The sequence below is a fragment of the Solanum stenotomum genome, chromosome 11, assembly GCF_019186545.1.
Source record: "Solanum stenotomum isolate F172 chromosome 11, ASM1918654v1, whole genome shotgun sequence".
In the NCBI taxonomy this organism is placed as follows: domain Eukaryota; kingdom Viridiplantae; phylum Streptophyta; class Magnoliopsida; order Solanales; family Solanaceae; genus Solanum; species Solanum stenotomum.
The window spans coordinates 51483631-51508633 of record NC_064292.1 but is presented as its reverse complement, the minus strand read 5'-3'; the positions used below and the strand labels follow the sequence as shown (position 1 = coordinate 51508633).

The window sequence follows — 25003 nt, the reverse complement described above, 5'->3', positions numbered from 1 at the left end:
TGCATGTGTTTGATACTTAATTATAGCCTGATTAATTTTGAATTGATGCTGAGAGTTTTATTTGGAGATAAATCGTTTTTTAACAAAGATGACTCTGTAGTCGAAGAGACTCAAAGTATTCGAAACTTGTGATTAAGGATGAATAAATATTTATCACTCTACCGTAACTCTGGTCGATCAAAAGATGATTATTTTGTTTGTTTGGTCAAGTGTTGCTTTTGTATAACAACTTTTTAAAAAAATATTGTGTCTTGGGAATGTGCACAAGTTTTACTACTTTGATTTCTAAGATAAAAAAATAATGATGTTTAGCAGCTTTTAAGAAAAAATTAAGGGTCCGTTTAGTCTTTGATAGTTTTCACTTTTTATTTTGAAAACCGTTTAAACATAAAAAGAAATACTATTTTGTATTATATACTATATAATATAATATCAATTTAAATATAATTAAATGAAATTGGAATCTTGAAACATTTTGTATAAATTATAAGCTATAGTAGACTGGAAAAAAAAAAACTAGAGTAGGTTTTGAAGTATTCAACAAGCTCATGATGCACTCTAGTTTATTGTTTCTTGAGATATACTTTGATGTTATAATAAAAAGAGTTGGAGGAGCTATTATGGTTATACAACTTAAATAAACCAATTTTTGATTACTTCTTGGAGTCTTTTTTTAATTACTCGATAGCTATTAGCCTAATTTGAATTTGCATTCTTTATTAGAATGGAAATATTGTCTACCAATAATTTTTCTATTCACAAGACTCGAACTTGATATTTCTTGAGATATCTAATATTCAAGTTTGTCAAAATAATATTATTTGGGAATCAAATATTTTATTTTCTTATATAGTTTTCTATGACACAAGAGTTGAATGAAAAAGGAAATGACATGGTTTTTGGTCTTTCTTGTGTGAATCCAAACGACTTAAAAAGAGAGGATTTGTAATACTTATATTTTCTTATATTCCATGATTGTAAAGAAAATAATTGCTTTCTAAGCTAGAATTATGGACTTTTTTTTTATAGCTTAGTGTTTGTGGCAATTCTCCAAGTATAATAGTGATAGGAAATCATGAATGATTGAATTAAATCATAATTGGGTCAAAAATTGCATGTGTGATTAAGAAGAAATGCAATTTTGTGAAAAAAGGCAAAATATTTGGAAAGAGACATAATTAGGCCTTATGCATCTTTATATATACAATATTTTCAATGAAGAAAGTGACAGAAAGTAATAAGAAAGTGATTAAACTTATATGATTACTTTGATAAGTCAAAAATGGGATCCAACCTTACTAGGTCTGAACATGATACGGTAAATATTGAATTACTGTATCAAAATTGAAACTTTTGATGTGATGATGTCAATATGATGATATTGGGCCTTCATATTGTACTACCTAAAGTTACATATTTAGCCAACTATCAAAATATTACATTCGTTAGTTAAATATATATATAAATATATTATTATAAATTATAGGAACCACATATTATAAGTACTAAATAATATCATATTCCTTCTAGTTTTCTATTTACCAAAAATCCCTTAAAAATGGTGTTTGTGGGATACATAGCGTTGTGCACGAGATACATTAGGTTTGATACATTCCACATAGCGGGATACATAGCGTTGTGCACGGGATACATTAGGTTTGATACATTCCACATAACGGGATACATAGCGTTGTGCACGGAAAACATTAGGTTTGATACATTCCACATAGCGGGATACATAGCGTTGTGCACGAGATACATAGTGTTTGATACATTCCACATAGCGGGATACATAACGTTGTGCACGGGATACATAGGTAAATAAGGGATTTTTGAAATATTTGAAATAAGTAGAGATAAATGGATATTAAGGTAAGTAAATGAGTGTAGTTAAGTAATTTGTCCTATTATATATTACAAATATATGTTTTTGTGGAAAGTTGGATTACATGTTGGGCTTTCATACTGAACTACCTAAAGTTACATATTTGGCCAACGATCAAAATATTATATTCGCTAGCTAAATATATATATATATATAAGAATATATTATTATATATTAGAAATATATATTTTTATATATTGATTTTCATTTATAAAAGATATATATATGCGCCTATACAACTAGATACAATAAGAATAACAGTTATATTACAAATCACGAAAGTGATCAAAGTTTAATTCTAGGAAATTTATTCCTAAATAATCTAGAGGACTATAGTATAGGGAAAAATGGAATAGAAATGATTTATATATATATATATATATATATATATATATATATTATTCATCGACTATCTAATTTGAGCCACGAGATTAATATATCCATTTCAAAAGAAAACAATGTGTTCGAAAGTTTTTGAAGCTGGGAATACATTAATGACTTGAAAATGCCTTATTTTAAACTTTTGATCCCAGCTTACTCTATAGACAATTCTTTAAGATTAAAAAAAAAAACAGAACTTATTAGATTTAAAATTTTGCTCGAGATAAATAAGATAAAAAAATTAAAGATCATTCATATCTAATATAATTCTTGTTACTCATCAATTTGAAAGGTAGGAACTGCAGTAGTTATCCGCTTTAAGTATCCATATTCAAAATATAACTATCTTTTAAAAATTATTTAAAATCTAATCAATTTTTATATAACTTCAAATCACACTTTAAATAGTAAAATCAATCTAGTCCATTGAATATATAAGTAGACACGTGTAATAAATTTAAAGGCCTACCGGAGGCATTGGAGGAGATCCCCACCGCACGGGATCCAAACCCATCCCGAACATAGCTAAGTGAACCCAAAATTTAAAGATAGGGAGTTAGTAAGGATGTGTTATTAAAATTAGTATAAATTATAGGAACTACATATTATAAGTACTAAATAACATCCTATCCCTTCTAGTTTTTTATTTACCAAAAATCCTTTAAAAATGATGTTTGCGGGATACATTGCGTTGTGCACGGGATGCATTAGGTTTGATACATTCCACATAGCGGGATACATAGTGTTGTGCACGGGATACATTAGGGTTGATACATTCCACATAGCGGGATACATAGCGTTGTGCACGGAATACATAGCATTTCACATAGCGAGATACATAGCATTGTGCACGGGATACATGCGGGATACATAGATAAATAAGGGATTTTTGAAAATTTTAAAATAAGTAAAGATAAATGGATATTAAGGTAAGTAAAGGAGTATAGTTAAGTAATTTGTCCTTAAAATTATAATAGTTCTTCAAGATACAAATAAAAAAATGAGGTTAATGGGATTTGGTAATGCACCTACGATACACGTAGGTATAGCTCTGCCTCTATCCATCTTTGGATAATAGGTCTTGGGGAGAGCAAAGGATTATACATTTAGTTGAGGTAGGGGTAAACTAACACAAACACAACGAACATCATTAAAAACATAAACATATAATTATGAGAGAGTGAACACACATATATAGTATATATATATTGAGCATAAAGTTTAAACATATGAAAGTTATTAGTTGAGGGAAATACTTACCGTAAAAAGGAACACTTTTATTAGATTAAAGGACGCATTACCAAAACAATTCATGCAACCATCAACACAAGGACGCATTACCTAAACAATTTACATAATCATCTCGTCAAAATATTTAAGTTGTTAGAGAATGAACACATTTATTAGATTCAAACTTGAAAACCTTACATTACCACAAAGTTTAATATTAGGAAAAACACTAAAATTAGGCTATTGCCAGAAAACTCTTATGATAAAGCTTACAATCAGTATAGGACAACATTTTTCCTCGCGGCAATTCAAGTTTCTTCACTGTTCTACGATCTAAATTATAAAGATATAACTCGTAATCATCATACAAGTGAATCAAAAGTTCACCTTCTTGGATGTACAAAAACTTTAGATCCCACGCACACCTGATTCTAATTTCACTGAGACGCTTACCAAAAGGGAAAATCCTCTCATTTAAGAGATTAATCTTGTACCTTTTGATCCATGACCGCGTCTCATAGTCCTCCAACAGCCACATATCCACGATAAACCAGGGGATAAGCATGTTACACAAACATAAACGATCATCCTTCACCATAAGTGTCATAGCTAAATGCGCTTGTTTTGAGTTACAAACATTGTGATTTCTTACAGGATGAGGCATAGTAAACAACTCTTCTTTATCCATTCTGAAAACCATAATTCCGTTTTCACAAGGAGCAATGTCTTTCCTGTTTAAATCGTGAAACGTTATCCAATGCAATGCTCCATTAACAACTGCAGGATTGCCATTTTTTGACAAAAAGTTGAAAGAGTTTGATGAATGAAATACTCTCACAAGATCAATAAAGAAGCTTGTTCAATTGTTGATTGTCCTTGTCTTACTGATACCCCTGTTTCTCCTTCTGCTAATTTTTTACCTACATCTCATATTCATGATGCTGAACTCTTGTGGCATGCTAGACTAGGACATGTTCCTTTTATAAAAATGAAAAGTATCTCTACCATACCAGTAAGTTTTTCTGCCAGACAACCTTTTACATGTACCATATGCCCTATGGCAAGACAAGCTAGAATGCCTTTCCAGGAAAGCTCTACTACCACTAGAGAGATTTTTGAGCTATTACACATTGATCTATGGGGGCCTTATCGTGTACCTACACATGATGGATACAATTATTTTTTGACAATGGTAGATGATCATAGTAGATCAACTTGGACACAACTGATCAGGTGCAAGAGTAATGCACTGCAGGTTGTAAAGGCTTTTGTATCTCTCATCGAAAACCAATTTCAAACCAAGTTGAAAACCATTAGATCTGATAATGGTCTAGAATTTACAAGTGGTGAGGCAACCAGTTTTTTTCAAGAAAAGGGAATAATACACCAAAGATCATGTCCTTATACTTCTCAACAGAATGGTGTCGTAGAAAGGATACACAAATATCTTTTGGAGACAGCAAGAGCACTTCTTTATCAATCACAAATTCCCATGAGATATTGGGGAGAGTGTGTCTTAACTGCTACCTACATCATTAACAGACTATCTACAAAAATACTGAACAATAAGTCACCATACGAGTTGTTGTACAAAAGAAAGCCTACTTATTCTCACCTTAGGAGTTTTGGATGTCTTTGTTTTCCCACCACTTTGAAAACTCATAAGGATAAATTTGAACCTAGGGCAACACCTCACATCTTTGTTGGATACCCTTTCAACACTAAAGGCTACAAGGTACTAGACTTAGCTACCAAAAGAGTTCATGGTATCAGAGCACAGAGATTGCTCACAAATTCTCTTCCGCATCTAATCTAATTCGTGAGGTTTTTTCTCTCTCTGTCATTTCCGATCTTCATCTGTTTTTCTCTGTTATCTGGAGGCTTGTTTGATTGTCACGATTGGATCTGTATTTGTCTTTGTGTTGTTATTGGTTGATTGTCGAGTGATTGAATCTCTTCGCGATTCTCAAATATGGTTGATCTCCAAGCTGAAGCTAATTCGAGTTCCTCTCATCTTCATGCTGATTCCACATCAGTTCGAATAGATTTTGCCAGTCCTCTTTACTTGCATCCATCAGAAAGTGCTGGATCTTCTCTATTGCCTGCAGTTTTTGATGGTACAAGTTACAGATCTTGGAGAAGAGCTGTACTTAGAGCTCTATCAGTGAAAAGCAAAACAGGATTCATCAATGGAACACTTGTCCGATCCCACTCACTATAGAAAACTGGTAGGAAAGCTTAATTTCCTCACAAACACTAGGATGGATATAGCTTATAGTGTTCAACATCTCAGTCAATTCATGCAGACACCCAGGGAACCACACTTGAAGGCTGCTTATCACGTCCTTAGATATCTAAAGCAAGATCCTACATTAGGAATTTTTATCTCAACCACACCTGATTTTACTGTCAGCGCTTATTGTGATTCAGACTGGGCAGCTTGCCCTGACTCTAGGAAATCAGTCAGTGGGTACCTGGTCCTTATGGGTGATAGTCCCATTAGTTGGAAGTCCAAGAAACAGGCTACAGTGTCCTTATCATCAGCTGAAGCAGAATATAGAGCTGTGAGACAAGTGGTGGGAGAGTTGGTATGGTTTGAGAGATTATTTGTTGAATTGACAGTGGATTGTCCCCCTATACGTGTGTTTTGTGATAGCCAGGCAGCAGTTCATATTGCAAAAAATCCAGTATTCCATGAGAGGACAAAGCATATAGAAGTGGATTGCCATTTTGTTAGGGATAAGATCCAACAAGGACTGGTTGTACTTCAGCACATCTCCACCAACTCACAACTTGCAGACATCTTCACCAAGGCATTAACAGGAGTCAAACATGCTACGATTTTGAGCAAGTTGTCTGCGATTACTTCACCTCCAACTTGAGGGGGGCTGTTGAGATTATGCAGTTAAAGTATTTTAGTTTGTTATAATTAGTTAGAAGTTAGTTAGATGTGTTACAAAATAGGGAATCAAGTTAGTTAGACTGATCCTTCTAGATTGTTCCAATTGAAGTTTTGTATATATGTAACACTTTGTAAAGAGTGATTTCATTCATTCAAAAATAGATGGCTTCATGCTATTCTTCTCTCTAGTCTTAGCTTCTTCTATGTGAGCTTAAGTTTTCGTTAATGAAGTTTTTCTTCAGCTTGTGTTGCTGATTTTATCATGGTTTCCACGTCTTTAAAATATGTACGAAATACTGACAAGAAGTTCCTTGTACTTCTGCAAAAAGAATTCTGAATTGTCTTGTGTAGGGACAAAAATACAAAGCACATACGAAATGTGGATGAAGTGTACATCGTAGTGTTAATTCTTCTTGTGTTATAGGGTTCACAATATAATAAGTAGATTTCCACCTCGATGAAGCAAACATAAGAACTCCTTCACAAGAATATAAAAGATTAGGTTCTTCTTTCGAGTTCTTGTTAATCATAAGCTCAGGTTTGAGATGAAGTTTCTCAAACGCAACCTTCTTCTTCTTAATCTTCTTGTTTTCATTTTCACCATAAACAAAAAGATCCTGTCCATGCTTCGCGAAATCATGCTTGGCAAAATCATCACGTATGAGAAACATAGGTCTATTATGTCTAGATAGATCATGTATATTGGTAAAAGAGTCTTGTGATGAGACTAATAAGGCTCTCCAGTGCCTACAAACCCATCGACATCTAAGAAAAGAATATGATGGAAGTCTACTAAGAATATCAATGACGAGACAATCAGGCAAACGTTCAAAAGTATGATCAGCATCATCAACATTACTAGCTTTACATATTGTTTCAAGTAGTGAACCCAACCTTGTGAAAAAATCAGGTGTCATCACCTAATAAGTCAAAAAATCACAAAATGAGAAAACCAACCATGGTTTGGTATGGAAAATTTATATATATGATTGCTAAGTGAATCAAATTAATTCAAGTAACCAGTATACACATGTACATCACGAGCACAGTTAGGATTTTCATTAAGAAAATTCAAAAAAAAATTTAAAGAAGAACTTACGGCTTCTTGTTGAACGAGAGAGAAATTGTTGATGATGGAAAAATAGAAAACTAAAAATTGAAGAGAAAACAAACTTGGACTCTATTCAATAGGCTCAAATTTTCATCTGTAAATTACAACAATTTAACTCTTTTATAATAGAGTTTTACTAACTTAAAATAAGATAGCACTCACTCCTACTATCACTCAACTACTAACAAAAGGATTCTACTATCTTTATTCAACCAACTACTTGCGTGCTAAAGACCAAGTCAATTGAAATACTAACGACTAAATAAAGGATTGAATTATGTTTCGATCTTGCTATTATTCCGGTTTCTATAAAACTCGAAACTAATGTCCTTTTTTCATGAGAATATGGATTCAACAAAAAGTTGTTTCGATCTATACTAACTAAGTAATATTTGATTGAACAAAAACAATCCTTTTCCAATGAGAATATTGATTGAACAAAAGCTATTTACGTTTTAACCCCCAAGTTTGTTTGTTTTCAGTTTTAATTCAAATTCGATATTATACATTGCTATAATTCGAATTTGATATTTAAATAGTATCGGAATGTTTGAAATTTACATATAATACTTATAATATATTTGTATTAAAATATTTTAGTTATATATTCACCACATACATTGAAACATGCCTATAATGTGTATAATATATTTAATTCAAAAAGTATTATAACTGTTGCTTATTTTTTTCTCTTATTAACGGTACTAAAAAATGTTATAAATTGTATAATACATTATATTGGGAAAGAGAAATATTTTAGTTGATAAGCTTATAATATATTTGTATAAGAAATTTCAAAACAACATTATTTTTTGTTTGGTTAATAAAGCTCTAGAACGGGAAAAAAATGGAGAGAGGGAGAAAGAGAAAAACGAAAAAAAGAAATACATTATATTACTATAAATGGTAATTATGAAGGTAATATATATTGTTTATGTAAAATGGTCATACATATGTAAAAAAATCAGAACTTATTAAATTTAAAATTTTGCTCGAGACAAATAAGATAAAAAATTAAAGATCATTCATATCTATTATAATTCTTGTTACTCACTAATTTGAAAGGTAGGAATTGCACAAGTTATTCGCTTTAAGTATCCATATTTAAAATATAACTACCTACTAAAATTCTTTAAAATATAATCAATTTTATATACATCAGATCATACTTTAAATTTATTTTTGTAAACTTTGGCTATTCTTAAACAAGAGTCCTAAAAATGGTTATTTGTGCAGGGTTCTTTCATTTCTGTTTATGGATCTTTCCAGCCTTGTTTTAATCTTTTGTTTTGACGTAGTATGTGGGAAAATTATTATTGGGGAAACCATCCTATTAGATATATATCAATATCATATATACTAGTTTTATTTATACTTTCAAATAATCACGTATTTTACCATTAATTAAAAAATTTCTATCATATATTGAGGAAGATATATTGAGATACATGTATTTTTGCTACTAAATACACTAAAATAGGGAGCGAGGCGAGCGAGATAGTCATGTATCCATATACATGCGAATCACACCAGATACACATTAGATACATGTATTTGTATGTATGTGGTGTGATTCACATGAATATGGGATACCATATATATAGAAGAGTGGGGAGCGAGATGAAAGGGAGGCGAGAGAGATTTATTATCGCAGATGCATGCAAATCTATTTGGATATAGTGTATGTAGAACAAATTTACCTAATTTTGACACAATATACATATATCTGGACGCACCAAAATTTAATAAGACATATATTCATATCGTATATACTAATTCTACTTATACTTTTAAATTATTATGTATCTTACCACTAATTAAAGATTTTCAACCATATACTGAAAAATATATACCTAGATACATGTATCTTTACTACTGGTAGGGGTGTTCGTGGTTCGATTTGGATCAGTTATTGATTAAAACCAAAACCAAACCAATCTAGTCGATTTTTTAAATTTCTAAAACCAAACCAAACCAAACGAAAAAAATAACCGTCAGTTTGGTTATTGTCGGTTTGGTTTATCCAGTTTGAAAGTAATAGTAATTTTTTTGAGGACTTACGTCAATAGACATAAACATCTAGCACATGAACAATCCACAAAAAAACTATTGTTGATTCAATTAAGCAATACTAGAGTTATCATTACTTGAACAAAGTGTTTCAATTAAGAGAAAGTAGAGTAGGTAAAGACTAAAATGGATTTAATGGACTTGGACTTAAGATTGTTATAGTTGGGCTAAAGTGTTGGGCTTGAGGAAATTGTAAAGTTAAATACTTAAGTTAATTAAAATTTGATAAAATATTTATATTGTATTTATGAATGATATATAAATAATTATAAAATTTATATATCTAATTTATCGATTCGGTTTGGTTATTTTGCGGTTTTGTTTTAGTAAAACCAAAATCAAATCATATAATATCGGTTTTCAAAATTTAAAACCAAACCCAACCAAATATCAATTTTTTTAATCGATTTGGTTCGGATTGTGGTTCGGTTTGATTTTTTAACCATAACCATGAACAACCCTAACTATTGGATACACTTAAATAGGGATAGAGACGAACCAGGTGGGGTGGGAGGCTAGCAAGATAGTCATGTCACATTGTCGCATTAGATACACATTAGATACATGTATTTATATGTATCTGATGTGATTCACATGTATTTGGAATACTAGATACATAGAAGAGTCGGGAGAGAGATGCGAGGGAGGCGAGTAAGATTAGTTATGTATCCCAGATGCATGCAAATCCACTTTGATACAGTGTATTTAGAACAAATTGCACTTAATTTTAGCTGATATATCCTGAAATATAATTTGATATAATTCGTAATAGTGCAAACTAACATGTGTCTAAATAGTTAGTAACTAATCTCATGGGATTTCGGTAAATTTCCTTCCTTTTTTTTGAGCATTTTAGTTCAAATTGTTTTGTGGGTGATCGACCTTACATTTTTATTACTAATTGTTTTTCTTTCCATTGTGGTATGTGTGCAACCATAATATATTTTTAAAACAGTGGGTTTATATCTAAAATTTTGTCCATGAACCTAAATAGAATGTTTATTTGGCATGAGTAGCCTACAAATTCTCAACTAAAAATACCATTCTATAGGTGAGCCTTTTTTTTTTACGAGAAGTATATCAATTCTAAATCACAAAATTGGGGTACATCATGCCCATTTCCCTACAATTGGTAGCATAAACTATAAATCCAAAGCTTAATAAGATTTTATAAATATTCTGATTAAAATTCATGTATTTTTCTGAAATTCACTATTTAACTCTTTTTTATGCATAGGTATAAATTAATATTTTTAAGGATTAATTTATTCAAACATTTTTAATAGATAAACAAATAATTGATTCATAAATATTAAGTATGGGAAGAAAGAAAATCAGAACCAACGACATAGGTGTTACGTTCTAATTAATGAGAAATAAGAACTCAACCTAATCTACTCACTCATTTGAACAATTCACGCTAAAATCTAAAAAAATGAAACCTCTTTTTGAGATAGTAAGAAAAAATTGAAAATTGTATAGAATTTAATATTATTTCCAAGTCCTTGTATTATAAAAATATATATTTGTATATGGTGCAGTGAATAGAGTTATTATTCCATTAACTAGAGGTCTCAAGTTTGAGTCATGGGTATGAGAAATCCCTTGGTAGCCCGAGTGGGGCGCTATGCGGCATGAATCCAAATTAGTCTAACTCCAGATCTATTAGTTGAATTCCAATGCGGATATTAAACATCGATAAAAAATCAATTTTCTTTTTTACAATTTTATTGTATAGTGACATAGTAATGCTTTAATTTTTTTTCCATATTAACACATTTTAATTTCAATATTTCAAGTTATAGATAAATTTAATTCTTCAACATTTTTTTTTAATAATCACATAGCAAATACTTATTATATGTATCACAAAGTAATAATAACTATTTACAAAAAATCTTTTTTTCCTTATAGAATATAGAGTCATGAACTTTGTCCAATGTTTTAGAGTTTTGAATTAAAATATTTGAATCTTTATATATATCAACAACATTTTTAACAACAAAATCGATGTATTATATTACAACAAATAACTAATATTTTATTAACTTGAAAGAACTTATTCAAAATTATATAATAACAATGTGAGACATAATTTTAGCATGCAAAGTTATAAACTATAAACACATACTACTTACTAATTATATACTCCCTCTGTCCTAATTTATATGACTTACTTTTTTTTTTAGCCACTCTCTAAAAAAATGACTAATTTCGATATTAAGTAATAATTTAACTTTAAAATGTTAATTTTATGGTTAATGAAATAATTTATAGCCCCATAAATTTCTATCATTCATTTTAGATCAAATTTTTAAAAAGTTTTTCTTTTTTTCTTAAACTTCATGCCGAAACTATCCTCATATAAAATGGAACGGGAGGAGTAATAAGTCATGAGGTCCTAAAACAGATACTTCAGTGTCCTTACACTTGAACCACACATATTCAAAGATTAAATACAAAGTGTATAAACTAAGATTAATATATGGGGAAAATATTCTATATTAAAGTGTTAGAATTGTAGATATAAAATTTCCTTCCAAAACGAAGTTTTTAACACAATTTATGTACTCTAATTTACCTCACGTTAAAAAAAATTAAACAAAAAATTTAAATGTTTGCTATATTGTGTAATTTTTCTTGTATAAATGAGTGAGTAATTATAACAATCTATTCCGCTATTACGAGTGAACTAATTGTGAAAGAAATAAAAAGTAGTTGATTTGGATCACCTAAAATTAATATATGAGAAATATGTTTTATATCGAATCTTAAAATTGCAATGGACTTATTCTTGAGCCACACAAACTCGAAAAATGAATACAAAGTATATAAACTAAAATTAATATATGTGAGAAAAAAAAATCATATCAAGTCTTAGAATAACATGTTGAATGAAGGTAGAACCCAAAATGCACATGTGTAAGTTGGTTGTTTCCAAACTTTTCATTATTTAAGCAACAGTAAAAGGTCAAAATGTCGTTAAATTATACGTAATTGAATAAAATTGTCAGCAGTTAATATTTTAGTCCAAAAATGTCATTGTCGTTTATAATTTGGTCCAAAAATATCTTATAAGAGTCTTATTTTGAATGTTATTCCCCTTTAAATACTTTTTGTCTCCAATAAAGAATAAAATACAAGTGGTATTGTGATTTTGTACCGAACTACATGTCTATTACGGTCCAAATCGCCGTAATTGACACCCACACTAACCTTCCGGTGGGAGAACCATTACTACTACTCAACTGAACAGTACTAACCAAAAGACAGACATTTAAAGATGTGGAAACAAGTTTAAATAATCAATTTAAAAGTTGAGTTCCCATAAACTTAGTAAGTTCTCAAAAACAACATAAACAAGCGAAAATTCAATCCCTAGAATTTGAAAGTCATTGCACCGAAACTTCTAAACGGTCTAAGATAAGGGGTGCAACCCCAAAACAACTAAACATATAATAAGAGTCTGAAAGGTCTAGGTTCGAAGGAAATGGACTAAGATCCTAGATGAATCCATGGTAGTCTGAAGGAGCTGACTCACCCTTGAACTCGACAAGTCAGTAATCTTCTAACTAAGATTTCTCAACAGCCGCCTGAAGATGCCCTGTACTCAATAAAGAAAGAGAAAGTACAATATCAATACACAAACAACTGTGTATTGATAGAATCACACTGCTATTTCAGTAAGTGAGACATATACAGATAACGACAACATAGCAACCCATGCATGTGCAGTCCATGCCCGATATATCAGTTCATAATATCAATCTTAAATGCAATAGTCAATGATGATCCTCTCATGGAACACACACTAAAGCTGTTAGTGTGTCAGAACATGACACCCTATCAAGTTGTTTGTCTAAACGTGACACCCGATCAGATATGTGTCGGAACATGACACCTAATTCAATTATGTGTTGGAAAGTGACACCTGATCCAATCATCCACAATCACAAACACAGTCAGCACCACAATGAATTATTTACACATTTATATCGTACAATCAGGTAACATGTTCATTGCATGCTACAAAATCACAATTAGTCATATCATTAGATTCATTTCATCTTTCCCTATTCACATACAAGCATGACTACAATGGAGCAGTTAGCAGACATATATAACACTAATGGGATATCAAATCATCACCTACCTCTAAACCAAGCCTGAACACTCATATGAAAATTGAGCTTTTCCTTTCCGCAGTCTCTCAGCTCGTTCTTGGTCTAAAACAAGTAAATTATGCAAAGGATCAATAATAAAGGCTTAATTTACCGGAATTATATCCAAATACTAACCCTTGGGTAATCTCATGATCCTAACACCCAACTAGGGCCTTTTTCACTATTAAATTCAAGTCAAAACTATCCCCCAAGGATAAATAGCAAGGATTCTAAGTTCTAAGAATCAATTTACAAATTAGGGGAGTAATTGACTTACCTTTAGCGCCAGAATTAGTGAAACCCTAGAAGAAATAGCTCTAGGTCACCCTTTTGCTCTCCAAGAACGAAGTTTGTAGAAAAATAACGTTTTTGGAACTTTTCCCCTTTTTACTCGCGATTGGCCCACCTTAGCGACCCCGCCGTGGCGGGTTGCACGGAGATAGAGACTCGAAATTTGTTTTTTCAAGTCTTAATTTCACAACACACCCTTAAACTTTGACGTTCTAAAACCACCCTTTCACGCTAAGATCAATTATGAGAGTTCTACCCGTCCGAATTCGATTTCGTCAAGCCATACATGCTCCTTATCGTCTTGGTTATCCACTCAAATCATTAAATTCATAATCGAATGCCTCCATCCATTACCGGATTACCCTAGACCTCACCTGACTCAAATTTCGTCCAAGTCTGACCTAGGCTAGAAATTTTCAAGTTACAACTCAAAAGTTTTCTGGCCCAAATTTCTTCCTCATTGGCTTATCCATTTGTTACGGTATCTTTAGTTTATTATAAGATTCAAAAGTTTTCTTCACTTTTTAAAACTTGCTACCAAGTCAAAATCACACAAACGAATTAAAATTAAAGGAATAATATATTTTATAATAATTCCTAAAATATAATTTATTTATATAGTAAATGAATTTACATTATTTGAACATCAGTCTTATGGACAAGTTGCTTCCCTTTTCTTTGCTTTTACATTGGTCTCTTTGACCTTTCTTAGGTTCACTAGAAATGTCATCAAAGCTCTCTTTTCCTATCTGACCCAAGACAACCTTCAAACCCCGTCGGATAGAAGTCTACTATAACCAGCTAATTTATTTACCCGAGTAGGGTGCTAGCATTTTAGAAGGGTCGTCTCGATCATAAGGCCACTAAAGCAATTGCTTGAGGTCCTGATTTCTTTATGCGCCTCCACTTTCTCTCAAAGATGTATATATATTGGTAAAAAAAATATTTCATGTATGAATGAATTTGAAAAAGATTTTTCTGGATAAAGAATATAATGATTTTCTCACCTCATTTAATATATGGATCATATTTGTACTGTCTATATGGTTGCGTAATTTATATTCTAACGATTATTATGAATCAACATAATTATTCTTATACATTTACTTTTCTTATTTTTTTTCTGACCATATTTATAATCTTAAAAGGAGTACTCATTTACTCAAAAAAGGGAAAATCATATTAAAGGAAAAGATATCTTTGTTTGATGGAAGACATTTAAATTTTTGATTACAAATTTGACTCTATAAGAAATTATACTTAATAGATTTCTTTCTTTTTTAGTCATTGAATGAATTTCAATAGATTACTTCTACGGCTAATTACCAACCTTGAAATAATAAAGTACTTTAATTTAAAAGATAAAAAATAAAATAAAAATTATAATGATGTTTAGCAGCTTTTAAGAAAAAAATTAAGGGTCCGTTCTTGGATAGTTTTTTTAGTTTTGAAAAACCGTTTAAACATAAAAAGAAATACTATTTTGTATTATATACTATATACTATAATATCAATTTAAATATAATTAAATGAAATTGGAATCTTGAAACATTTTGTATAAATTAACTAGAGTAGACTAAAAAAAAAGAAAACTAGAGTAGGCTTTGAAGTATTCAACAAGTTAATGATCCGCTCTAGTTTATTGTTTCTTAAGATATACCTTGATGATAAAATAACAAGAGTTGGAGGAGCTATTATGATTATACCACTTAAATAAACCAACTTTTGATTATTTCTTGGAGTTTTTTTTTTAATTACTCGATAGTTATTAACCCAATTTGAATTTGCATTCTTTATTAGAAGGGAAACATACTCTACCATCGAGTTTTCTATTCATCACAATTCACAAGACTCGAACTTAATATTTCTTGAGATGTCTGATATTCAAGTTTGTCAAAACAATATTATTTTGAGAATCAAATATTTTTTTTTCTTATATAGTTTTCTATGACACAAGAGTTGAACGAAAAAGGAAATGACATTATTTTTAGTCTTTCTTTTGTGAATCCAAATGACTTAAAAAGTGAGGATTTTTAGTACTTATATTTTCTTATATTCCATGATTGTAAAGAAAATAATTTCTTTCTAAGCTAGAATTATGGACTTTTTTTTTTTTATAGCTTAGTGTTTGTGGCAATTCTCCAAGTATAATAGTGATAGGAAATCATGAATGATTGAATTAAATCATAATGGGGTCAAAAATTGCATGTGTGATTAAGAAGAAATGCAATTTTGTGAAAAAAGGCAAAATATTTGGAAAGAGACATAATTAGGCCTTATGCATCTTTATATATACAATATTTTCAATGAAGAAAGTGACAGAAAGTAGTAAGAAAGTGATTGAACTAATATAATTACTTTGATGGGTCAAAAATGGAATCCAACCTTACTAGATCTGAACATGATACGGTAGATATTGAATTACCATATCAAAATTGGAACTTTTGATACGATGATGTTAATATGATGATATACTTGGGTTCTGAAGGGTGATTAGGGCGTCATGCGGAAGCTTACAATTGCAATCAAGACAGTGATAAATTAAATGACAAATAAAGCGATACTAAAACATAATATTATTAATATGAAAACTAATTTAAAAGAAAAATATTATAACTGTTGAGAGAATAAATCTCCCCATAAACTAAACTCTTTAAATGTCTACATTGTGGATACTATTGTGTTATTGTGTTAGAAGAAACAAACCTATATTTATAGAGTCCTAAAACCTTTCCTACTAGAAAAGGAGTCCTAAAAGGAGAGAATAAACCAAATATAAAATAATATTATATTTTCCTTTCAAGAAAAGTAAAAACATTTATGGTAATGTTTTGTCTTTTCTTTAAGGAAAAATAAATCTTAAATTATGGTAAGAAAATCAGGACAAAACCCTAACACTTTGATGGGTCAAAAATGGAATCCAACCTTACTAGATCTGAACATGATACGGTAGATATTGAATTACCATATCAAAATTGGAACTTTTGATACGATGATGTTAATATGATGATATACTTGGGCTTTCATATTGTACTACTTAAAGTTACATATTTAGCCAATGATCAAAATATTACATTTGCTAGTTAAATATATATAAATATATATTATTATATATTACAAATATATATGTTTTTGTGGAAAGTTGGATTACATGTTATGCGATCAAAATATTATATTTGCTAGTTAAATATATATATAAAAACATATTATTATATTCAGTTTGTTAGTAGTTGAGTTATAGTAGGAGTTAGTGCTATCTTATTTTTAAGTTAGTAAAACTCTATTATAAAAGAGTTAAATTGTTGTAATATACATATGAAAATTTGAGTATTGAATACCGTCCAAGTTTGTTTTCTCTCCAAATATTAGTTTTCATCAACAATTTCTCTCTCGTTCAACAAGCCGTAAGTTCTTCTTTAAAATTTTCTTGAATTTCCTTAATGAAAATCCTAAATGTGCTCGTAATGTACATGTGTGTATTCTGGTTACTTGAATTAATTTGATTCACTTATCAATCAAATATATAAATTTTCCATACCAAACCATGGTTGATTTTCTTATTTTGTGATTTTTTGACTTATTAGGTGATGACACTTGATTTTTTCACAAGTTTGGGTTCACTACTTGAAACAATATGTAAAGCTAGTAATGTTGATGATGCTGATCATACTTTTGAACGTTTGCCTGATTGTCTCGTCATTGATATTCTTAGTAGACTTCCATCACATTCTTTTCTTAGATGTCGATGGGTTTGTAGGCATTGGAGAACCTTATTAGTCTCATCACAAGACTCTTTTACCAATATACATGATCTATCTAGACATACTAGACCTATGTTTCTCATACGTGATGATTTTGCCAAGCATGATTTCGCGAAGCATGGACAGGATCTTTTTGTTTATGGTGAAAATGAAAACAAGAAGATTAAGAAGAAGAACAAGGTTGCGTTTGAAAAACTTCATCTCAAACCTGAGCTTATGATTAATAAGAACTCGAAAGAAGAACCTAATCTTTTATATTCTTGTGAAGGAGTTCTTATGTTTGCTTCATCGAGGTGGAAATCTACTTATTATATTGTCAACCCTATAACACAAGAAGAATTAACACTACGATGTACACTTCATCCACATTTCGTATGTGCTCTGTATTTTTGTCCCTACACAAGACAATTCAGAATTCTTTTTGCAGAAGTACAAGGAACTTCTTGTCAGTATTTCGTACATATTTTAAAGATGCACAAGTGTAAGGAAATTCATTCATCAACCTCTTTCAACTTTTTGTCAAAAAATGGCAATCCTGCAGTTGTTAATGGAGCATTGCATTGGATAACCTTTCACGATTTAAAAAGAAAAAAAATTGCTCCTTGTGAAAACGGAATTATGGTTTTCAGAATGGATAAAGAAGAGTTGTTTACTATGCCTCATCCTGTAAGTAATCACAATGTTTGTAACTCAAAACAAGCGCATTTAGCTATGACACTTATGGTGAAGGATGATCGTTTATGTTTCTGTAACATGCTTATCCCCTGGTATATCGTGGATATGTGGCTCTTGGAGGACTATGAGACGCAGTCATGGATCAAACGGTACAAGATTAATCTCTTGAATGAGAAGATTTTTCCTTTTGGTAAGCGTCTCAGTGAAATTAGAATCAGGTGTGCGTGGGATCTAAAGTTTTTGTACATCCAAGAAGGTGAACTTTTGATTCACTTGTATGTTGATTATGAGTTGTATCTTTATAATTTAGATCGTAGAACAGTGAAGAAACTTGAATTGCCGCGAGGAAAAATGCTGTCCTATACTGATTGTAAGCTTTATCATAAGAGTTTTCTGGCAATAGTCTAAGTTTAGTGTATTTCCTACAACTTTATTTCGATTATACTTTGTGGTGATGTAAGGTTTTCAGTTTGAATCTAATAAATGTGTTCCTTCTCTAACAACTTAAATATTTTGATGAGATACATAAATTGTTTTGGTAATGCCTCATGTGTCGAGGAAGGGTCCATCGGGTGAAGTTGCTGTGGATGCGAGGAAGTTTTTAATTATATTTATAAGTAGATTTATTTATTATTTAAGTAGCTTTATTTATTATTCTGGAATAGGTTTTATGTTTCACAGCTTCATAAGGAACAATTGCTAAGTTTCTCTATAATTTCCGGCCAAGAGAATGAAGTCCTGGAATTCAAACAGTGGCATATATATGAACTTATTAGCTAAAGTCATTTGTTTTCAATATATGATAATTACAACTAGTATTTATGTCGTAGGATTAGGCAGAATTCTTTGCTTTGGCTTCACTTCAACTTCATTTACACTGCACACAAATATGGCATCCAGCTCATGACTGCAACGGTAAAACCATAGTTAAATCTTCATGGCAAAGTGAAATATGAGTTAAGAGAATTACAAAATAAAATGAGTCCATTTTTTCACTCTTCATATGTATAACTTGATGCTACAGCCAAGAGTCTACGCCTTTTTTTCCCTCTTCATATGTATAACTTGATGCTACAGCCAAGAGTCCTAAATGGCAATGCTGCAATCCTTGAAGGAAATTTAGGGTACTGCAGGTGTTCCAGTAAAAACAATCAAGCTTATCAGTCAGTTAGATATAGAGTGATGGAGATCAAAGGCATGTCCTGATACAAGTTGTTACCATCCCAGACATTAACATAACTATCACAACCGCTAGTGGCGCAAGTACCATAGCTGTCGTTCACATGGAAAGGGTTGTTATCCAAGAGCATTTAAAAAGTCAACAACATGAAATCAAAAGCATATGTAACACATTGAAACATATCAATGAACCAAACAAACAAACACATTAAATCTGGTTGGTGTTGTTTAGAAAACCTTTCAATTTTCAATATGTATTGTATACTTATGTTAGTCTCCTTTACTCGTTTTCCGCAAAGCAATACGTAATTTGAGTGCCAGTTTGTCTCGCTATTAACAGGGAAAACCTTGTCCAATTCTATCCAGATCAGTTATATTTTAGCTATATGCCAGTTTGTGGTTCTAGCACAAGGTGTGAATTCACTTACCTGCTCTTCTTATTTCAATTTGTTACTGCAATTCCTTTTGCTTTCTTGAAGCTTACCATTGTGAGAATAAATTGTTTCTCTTTTTTCCCCTTACAGAGAAGACAATAAGAAAATTGCTAGGCACTCAAACTTTTGCCAAAATAACAAAACAAAATATTTTAATTAGAAATTGTGTGGAAATGGAAAAAAGAGAAGTTCTTGTGTTAACTAGAGAGCACAGTTATTTAGTTTCCACCTTCCACTTCTATTACATAAATACAAAAACAGCGGTAGGAAGGACAAAAGATTCAAGAAAAAATCGATAAATAAGTTAAATGCAAGATAATTAAAATTACCAGGAAAGAAACATCAGAAGTTTCAATGGCACCACATGAGAGGAGTTCTTGAAGTCTTTCAGGAGTAGATATAAGAAACTCGGGCTCACAGATAAACCTATTCTTATTCTATTAGAATTGTATAAACCTATTCATGTTCTAACACTCCCCCTCAAGCTAGTGCATATAATTCATGTATCTAGCTTGTTACAAATGTAATTAACACGAGGACTGATGAGGGGCTTGGTGAGATATCTACAAGTTGCTCAGTCGACTTCACAAAATTGACAGTCAAATTTCAATGTGCTCGTCTTTTCTCATTAAATACTAGATTTGATGCATAATGTCAGTCAATCTCAATGTGCTTAATCTTTTCATGAAATACTGAATTTTATGCATAATGTTGATAAAACACAGAGTGATAAAATTACAGTTTTCAACTTCCCAAACCAAACTTGCAAGGGCTGCTTCAGACCATAGAGCGACTTACATAATCGACATACAAGGCTACTAAACTCCCCCTGAGCAACAAAGTGCCCAAAATCTAGTATAAAGTATATGGATCATGTTGGAATCAATAGATGAGTCGATTTTAAACAAGAAAGTCACCAAAAAATTGGTCTCATATGCCGGAGTATTAGATTGATGGCTGAAAGTGGTCACAATCTAAAAAATAAAATTATATGGGTAGGGTTAGAATGATGACACGACCCTACTGAGAAAGAGAATTATACGAGTAAGATCGGAATGATGGCACGACCCTACTAAAAAATAAAAAATAGGTGGGTAGGGTCAGAATGATGGCACAACCCTATTGAAAAAGATAAATTATATAGGTAGGGTCGGAATGATGGCACAACCCTACTCAAATCAGATTTGAGTCACCGGAAAGACGAATGGAACTACGCAAATCAAATCTAAGGAGTCACCAAAAAGACACACGGTGCTATGCAACTCAGATATGAGAAAGTAGTTCGGAAAAATCCACGGTACTACGCAAATTAAATATGAAAAGTAGTCAGGAGAGATGCACGATGCTATGCAAATCAGATATGCAATAAAAGGTAGTAACCGAAAGGGTGGCACGATGCTACACAAATCAAATATGAAAAAAAGTAGTCACCGAAAAGATCACACGGTGCTACAAAATTTAAATATGAAAAAGTAGTCACCATGGCACGGTGCTACACAAATCAAATATGAAAAAGTAGTCATCAGAAAGATGGCACGGTGCTACACAAATTAGATATAGAAAGTAGTCACCGGAATGATGGCGCAGTGCTACACAAACTAAGTATGAAAAAGTATTCACCGAAAAGATAGCATGGTGCTACACAAATACCGACGGATATGGGGATGACACAAAACAGTCCTAGAAAGTCATCGAAATTGATGCACGATGACCTGGTTGACTGAGTTTTCTTCCCTGAATATGGGGTTCATGCATATATTATTGATGTCACTTTTGTTAACATAATTATTGGTCAGACGGGCGGCATATATGGATAATAGACACCCGACGGCAGCGAAAGCTCTTTGATTTTCTACCAAGATCGTAGAGGCTCTGATACCATGTGAGAAATATAAGGGAAGAATATTATGAATTGTTGTTGTGTCTACATTATTACATTGAGACCCTATTTATAGACACTACAATACAATACTTTACCAAGTAGGATATTATTTACTATTCCTATTTCTATTCCTATATGATTGTATAAATCTATTCAGGATTGTATAAACTTATTCCTATTCTATTAGAAATGTATAAACCTATTCATGTTCTAACAAATAATAATGACAACATCTTATTATTAACAAAACAAAACAAATGCCAAACAGGGGAAAGTTACCACTAAGTCAAGGTTCTGAAAAAATCATTTACAACTTTCAAGCAATAGACAAATAAATCATCCTTGAGAAGCTAATTTCAAAACACACTAAAAGATGTCGTAAAAAAGGAACAATTGCTAAGTTTCTCTATAATTTCCGGCCAAGAGAATGAAGTCCTGGAATTCAATTGGTGGCATATGAAGTAGCTACAGTCTTTTGTTTTCAATATATGATAATAACAAGTTCACCACCAGAAAGGATAGAGGAGGAGCTTCTAGTTATTATGTCATCGGTATAGGCAGAATTTTTGGCTTTGGCTTTACTTCAACTTCATTTACACTGCAGACAAATATGGCATCCAGCTCATGACTGCAATGGTAAACCATAGTTATATCTTCATGGCAAAGTGAAACATGGAGTAAAGAGAATTACAAAATAAAATGAGTCCATTCCGACGCCTTTTTTCCCTCTTCATATGTATAGCTTGATGCTACAGCCAAGGGTCTACCATCTCTGCTAAATGGCAATGCTGCAATCCTTGAAGGAAATTTAGGGTACTGCAGGTGGTCCAGTAAAAACAATCAGCATAACAGTCAGTTAGATACAAAGTAATAGAAATCGAAGGCATGTCCTGACACAAGTTGTAACCATCCCAGACATTAACTGATTAACATAACCATCACAACCGCGAGCCGCAAAAGTACCATAAGTCGTTCACATGGTAAGGGTTGTTATCCAAGAGCAATTAAAAAGTCAACAACATGAAATCTAAAGCACATGTACCACATTGAACATATCAATGAACCAAACAAACAAACTCAAAATTTATTTTCACAAAACAGGAAGGCACCAATTTTGGAATTAGCAACTAGAGCATGAAATGTTAGTAGAAACATAGCTAAAGTACTTCAACAGAAATCCAAGACATGGATTAATTGAACATAAATGCCAGAATTGAAGGCAAGTTAGGGTTCAGATGAGCTGTATCATAGGTAACATCAGAGATTGTGCAGTCTTGGGTTTGCCAAGAAAACCACTCATCTTTAAGAAATTTGATCCATCAGAGAAAGTATACAACTATATATGTACTGCTCCACTTCCTGCACTGGTTTGAGGAATTGTCTCATAATATCTTGAAAAAGCACTTAGCTAAATGTGAAATAGGAATAAATAAAATTGAGGTGAAGTTAGAACTCACATCGGGTGAAAGACAATCACATTTACAGGGTAGAAGACATCCCTTCCTTCTACAGATTTCCGTTGACATTTAAATGCATATCTGCGCAGTTAGTCAATACGTTTAAAAGATGCCAAACAGACAAATGATCTACCTGGCACACTGAAATCACCTCAAATCCTCCAGGTTTTGGAAAAGGGCAACTGTAAAAACTAATATATAACATGGTTCACCGTTCTTATTTCCAAATTCAGGAGGAATAGATGTTTGTCTTGCCATTCAACCATTGAAATTCATATCTTAGATGAAAAAAACTATCCAGCAAGAAGTTAACGAGACATCAATAGTCTTTTCAAAATCATATACATCAATTTTATCTTCAACATATTTAAGCTAAATACACTGGCAGTGTAGTTTAACTTGTGGTTGCAAGTTAGTTACCATTATCGCTTACGTAATTACCTTATAAGCTTGATTGTATAGATATCTTTTACACTGACTATGAACAGAACTTAAACTACTCTTCAACAATTTATTCTGTTCGACAATGGAGACAAAAAAGTGTCAATTTCTAACACTAACATCTACTCTTTTATTTTCTTCAATTTTAGTTTTTAAGGTCGTGTCAAGCAGAATATGCAAATGTTATTGTTGGAAAGTGCCAAGAAAACAAAAATAGAAGTCTCTTGAGAGGAACTACACAATATCGATAAAGATTGTTAGCAAATTTACATATTTCTTCGACTGACCGGCCTCGGAGAAATCAAAATATTCCATTGCAACCTGACCTTCAATTGAACTTAGAACACAGCCTGAAAAATCCATGTATAATGAGAACAGCTAAGCAATGCATAAAGGAAATCAGAAAATTGATGAAAGCACAAGTCCTAATCCAAACCTAATGATGGGTTGAAGCTCTAACATTCTATTTCCATAAGTAAATTTTACTTTACGCCTAAAATTTACAACAAAAGTGCCATTAGATATGTTCCAAATATTCAATAATATTCATCATGAAAGACTACAGAGAATATTTGTGTGTCATTAAGTTTTTGCATACAGATAGTGATGTAAATGTGGCTTTTATGGTGAATTCCAAATTTACGATGGACGACTCTTTAATTATTAAATCAAATTAGCTCATTTACAGAAACCACCAGATATTACAAAACTGCAAGTATAGATGGGTGATTTATAGTTGAAACCTAACAGAACTGTACTCGTAAATCTATTTGGACTATTGAGACTCCAGGAGGATATATATTTGATACAACTAGTAGTTGTTTTGAGTCAAATATGCTACAAAATGGACCCCAATATGGTGTCAATCATTAGAGTGAACAGAAACTAGCTGAAAGATAGTGAGAAGCAGAAACCTTGCAACCGAAAGTCCAATATTGAGTCATTAAATTAAGCTCTAGAACAGTAGAATGAAGCAGCAAATAGAGATAAGAAATAAACCTGTTACATTGGGATAGCACTGCACACATCTAGTTTCATACTTCAAGGAAGATTCCCTCTGTTGTTCAAGTTGAGAAACGAGACATGTTTCGCAAGTCATAGACATTCACATGTCATCCAACAATTGCTACTGCTAAACAGT

At 31.7% G+C, this 25003-nt stretch overlaps 2 protein-coding genes and 1 pseudogene across 2 annotated transcripts; 1 reads left to right on the top strand and 2 right to left on the bottom strand.

The window, feature by feature from the left end:
* Positions 1-3723: 3723 nt before the first annotated feature.
* LOC125845048 (F-box protein At3g07870-like) lies at positions 3724-7315 on the bottom strand. Its single transcript, XM_049524465.1, is given in 2 exon segments — positions 3724-4329; positions 6651-7315. Coding segments are annotated over 2 exon segments (1263 nt in total). The 3' UTR covers positions 3724-3731.
* Positions 7316-17620: 10305 nt separating this feature from the next.
* Positions 17621-18903, top strand: LOC125844990 (F-box protein At3g07870-like). The gene has a single exon (XM_049524362.1). The coding sequence runs from the start codon at positions 17621-17623 to the stop codon at positions 18875-18877; it is 1257 nt and encodes a 418-aa protein (XP_049380319.1). The 3' UTR covers positions 18878-18903.
* A 262-nt stretch (positions 18904-19165) lies between these two features.
* On the bottom strand, positions 19166-24974 carry LOC125846042 (mitotic checkpoint protein BUB3.2-like; annotated as a pseudogene).
* Between the last annotated feature and the right edge of the window lie 29 nt (positions 24975-25003).